Source organism: Arachis hypogaea, chromosome 7 (assembly GCF_003086295.3).
Source record: "Arachis hypogaea cultivar Tifrunner chromosome 7, arahy.Tifrunner.gnm2.J5K5, whole genome shotgun sequence".
In the NCBI taxonomy this organism is placed as follows: Eukaryota; Viridiplantae; Streptophyta; class Magnoliopsida; order Fabales; family Fabaceae; genus Arachis; species Arachis hypogaea.
Window position 1 is genome coordinate 22,938,439 of NC_092042.1, and position 3,588 is coordinate 22,942,026.

The window sequence follows — 3,588 nt, forward strand, 5'->3', positions numbered from 1 at the left end:
TTAATGTCGTTTATCGCGTTTTTGACCTGAGGGGCTCCCGGGGTGATCAGTCCCGGGGCCGTATATCCTTGTTTTCATAGTGGTCACTTGAAAAGTTAGTAATAACATAGGCAAAAATTCGCTCAAAAGGTTAGCAATAACACAAGCAAAAATGGCATGTGAAAATCAAGCAAGTTTAATTACTATAATCAAGGACGTCGGAGCACTATTACAGAAATGGCTTAGGAATAAAACCTTCTCAAGTTATCTGCATTCCACGTCCTCGGGACCTCTTTGCCATTGAGTTTTTCTAGCTTGTATGCTCCTCTTCCGATTACCTCCTTGATTCGGTATGGTCCTTCCCAGTTTGTCGCCAGCTTGCCTTCCCCAGGGGTGGGCGGGCCGATGTCGTTACGCCTCAAAACGAGGTCGTTTTCTTCGAACTTTCTTTTGAGCGCTTTGGCATTGTAACGTAAGGCCATTCTTTGTTTTAGTGCCGCTTCGGCCAGGTGGGCTATTTCCCTGGTCTCCTCTATCAGGTCCTTCTCGACAGTTTCCTCTACTCCCTTCAGGAGTAGTCGTGGGCTCGGTTCCCCGATCTCTACTGGTATCACTGCATCTGTCCCGTACGTTAGTCGGAAGGGTGTTTCTTTAGTGGAGGACTGCTCTGTTGTTCGGTAGGACCATAGGACTGAGGCGAGCTCGTCGGCCCAAGCACCCTTTTTGCTATCCAACCGTTTCTTGAGCCCTAACAGGATGATTTTATTTGCGGATTCGACCTGGCCGTTTGTCTGTGGATGTTCCACCGAGGAGAATCTCTACTTTATGCCCAGGCCAGCGAGGAATTCTGTGAATTTCTTGTCGGCGAACTGTGTCCCATTGTCTGAGATGATGACTTCCGGAATACCAAACCGTGTTATGACTTGCCTCCACACGAATTTCCTGCAATTGGACGAGGATATACTGGCCAGCGGTTCGGCTTCTATCCATTTCGTGTAGTAGTCGATAGCGACTATAAGGTATTTGACTTGCCCCGGGCCTACGGGAAAGGGTCCTAAGAGGTCGACTCCCCACTGGGAGAACGGTCGGGAGGACGTTAGCAAGCTGAGTTCAGAGGCCGGCGCACGATGGAAGTTGGCATTTTCTTGACACTTGACGCACTTCCTGACAAATTCCATGGAGTCGGCCATCATCGATGGCCAATAGTATCCGGCTCGGATTAGCTTCCTTGCTAGTGCTTTGCCTCCTATGTGGTGGCCGCAACACCCCTCATGGACTTCCCTGAGAACGTAGTCCGTCTGGTCGGGGTGTAAACACTTCAGCAGGGGGTGGTTGAACCCTTTTCTGAACAGCTGACCCTGGATGATGGCATATCTGGCGGCTTCCCTTCTTAGCTTCTTGGCGTCGTTTTCGTTGTCGGGGAGCTTGCCGTTTTCTAAGAAATCGGTGATGGGGTCCAGCCAGGAGGGGTTTAGCTTTGAGAGGTGTAGTGTGACCGCCGTCTCTTTCATCTTCCCTTGGATGAGAGATCGGTTGCCCTCTCCTGGTTTAGTGCTGGCCAATTTCGACAGGAGGTCTGCCCGTGTGTTCCTTTCTCTTGGAACGTGCTGGATCGTGACTTCTTCAAACTTCCGGCTCAAGTCTCTGACTTTTTCCAGGTATTTCTGCAGCAGGGGGTCCCTAGCTTGGTAGTTCCCGTTTACTTGGGAAGTGACGATCTGTGAGTCGCTGCATATATCTAACCTCGTTGCCCCAACTTCTGTTGCTAAGGCCAATCCTCCTATAAGGGCTTCATATTCTTCTTGGTTATTTGAGACGGGGAACTCGAACTTAATCGACTGTTCGTACACGACTCCGGCTGGGCTCTCCAAGATGATCCCGGCGCCCCCGAACGCTTGGTTGGAGGCTCCGTTAACATGGAGCTTCCACCGTGTGTTCGTGTCTTCAGCCGGATCCCCCGCTACTTCTACCAAAAAATCCGCCATCGCCTGCGCCTTGATGGCTTGCCGGGGTTCGTATCGTATGTCGTATTGGGAAAGTTCGATAGACCAGGTCATCATTCTTCCCGCCAAGTCGGGTTTTTGGAGCACTTGTCGGATTCCTTGGTCCGTTCTTACGACAATATGGTGACTTTGGAAGTACTGCTTTAACCTCCGCGAGGAGGTCAGGAGTGCCAGAGCTAGCTTTTCCAGTTTGTTATACCTCAATTCTGCCCCTTGTAGGGCCCTGCTGACAAAGTAGACTGGCTGTTGCCTCCTCCCTTCCTCTAACAACAAAACCGCGGCCAAAGCTTCCCCTGTTATAGCGAGATAAAGGTATAACGGTTCCCCGTCTTTTGGCTTCCCGAGGACTGGGGGTGCCGCCAGAATTTTCTTGAAGTGCTGAAAAGCTTCCTCGCATGCGGGTGTCCACTCGAACGCTATTCCTTTCTTCATGAGGTTGAAGAACGGCAGGGCCTTTGTTGCCGATGCTCCGAGGAACCGTGACAGCGAGGCCAGCCATCCTGCTAACCTTTGGACGTCCTTTATATCGCCCGGGCTCTTCATCTGGAGTATCGCTTGGCACTTCTCCGGGTTGGCTTCCACCCCTCTCTGAGTTATCATGAATCTGAGGAATTTCCCTGCTTTCATGGCGAAAGCACACTTGAGGGGGTTCAGCCTCATGCCGTGTCGTCGGAGGGACCCAAAGACACTTGCCAGATCGTTTAAAAGATCATCAGGTCGTGTTGTCTTCGCAAGGATGTCGTCCACGTAGACTTCGACTGTCTTCCCTATGAGGTCATGGAATATCCTATTCATCAGTCTTTGGTACGTTGCCCCTGCATTTTTCAGGCCGAATGGCATTACCTTATAGCAGAAAGTTCCTCCCGGCGTTATGAACGCCGTCTTGTCTTCGTCGGGACGGTGCATCGGTATTTGGTTGTAGCCGGAGTAGGCGTCCATGAAGCTTAGCTACCGGTATCCCGCCGCGGCATCGACGAGTGCGTCTATGTTAGGGAGGGGGAAGCAATCCTTCGGACAAGCTTTATTGAGGTCGGAGTAGTCTACGCACATTCTCCACTTGCCGTTGTGCTTTTTTACCAGAACTACATTCGAGAGCCATGTCGAGTAGTCTACTTCTCGTATGAAGCCTGCCTCGAGGAGGCCGGCCGTCTGCTTGGCCACCTCCTCTGCCCTCTCCGCTGACATTTTTCTCCTGCGCTGGGCTACTGGTCGTGCTTCCGCCTTAACGGCTAAATGATGCGACATAACTTTTGGGTCTATGCCCGGCATGTCGGCCGGTGTCCAGGCAAACAAGTCTCTGTTGGCTCTTATCATTTCGACCAAGGGCTCCTTTAACTCGCGCGGGAGGTTCTTGTTAACGAACGTGAATTTTTCCTCCTCGTCGCCGAACATGAACTTCTCCAGATCTCCTTCTGGTTCCGGTCTGGGTTTATCGTCTACCCTGGCATCCAGGTCGGCCAGGAACACGCCGGACGCCTCCTTGGACTTCTTCCTTAAGGAGAGGCTGGCATTGTCGCAAGCGACCGCCGTCTCAATGTCTCCTCTTATGGACCCTATAGATCCGTCATCGGTAACAAACTTCATGACTAGTAACTTTGTGTTGATT

The 3,588-nt window shown here is 51.6% G+C and overlaps 1 protein-coding gene across 1 annotated transcript; it reads right to left on the reverse strand.

The window, feature by feature from the left end:
- Window positions 1-221: 221 nt before the first annotated feature.
- On the reverse strand, window positions 222-2,888 carry LOC112701289 (uncharacterized). Its single transcript, XM_025752067.1, has 2 exons — window positions 1,269-2,888; window positions 222-770 (listed from the first exon to the last, which is right to left on the reverse strand). The coding sequence occupies exons 1-2, from the start codon at window positions 2,886-2,888 to the stop codon at window positions 222-224; spliced, it is 2,169 nt and encodes a 722-aa protein (XP_025607852.1).
- Window positions 2,889-3,588: the final 700 nt, after the last annotated feature.

Excerpts from the sequence above, each read along its gene's own strand:
- LOC112701289 (XM_025752067.1), bottom strand. The coding sequence starts at position 2,888 with ATGCACCGTCCCGACGAAGACAAGACGGCGTTCATAACGCCGGGAGGA. Across the intron at positions 771-1,268 it reads ACCCCGACCAGACGGACTAC|ACAAACGGCCAGGTCGAATC; the intron begins GTTCTCAGGGAA and ends GAACATCCACAG.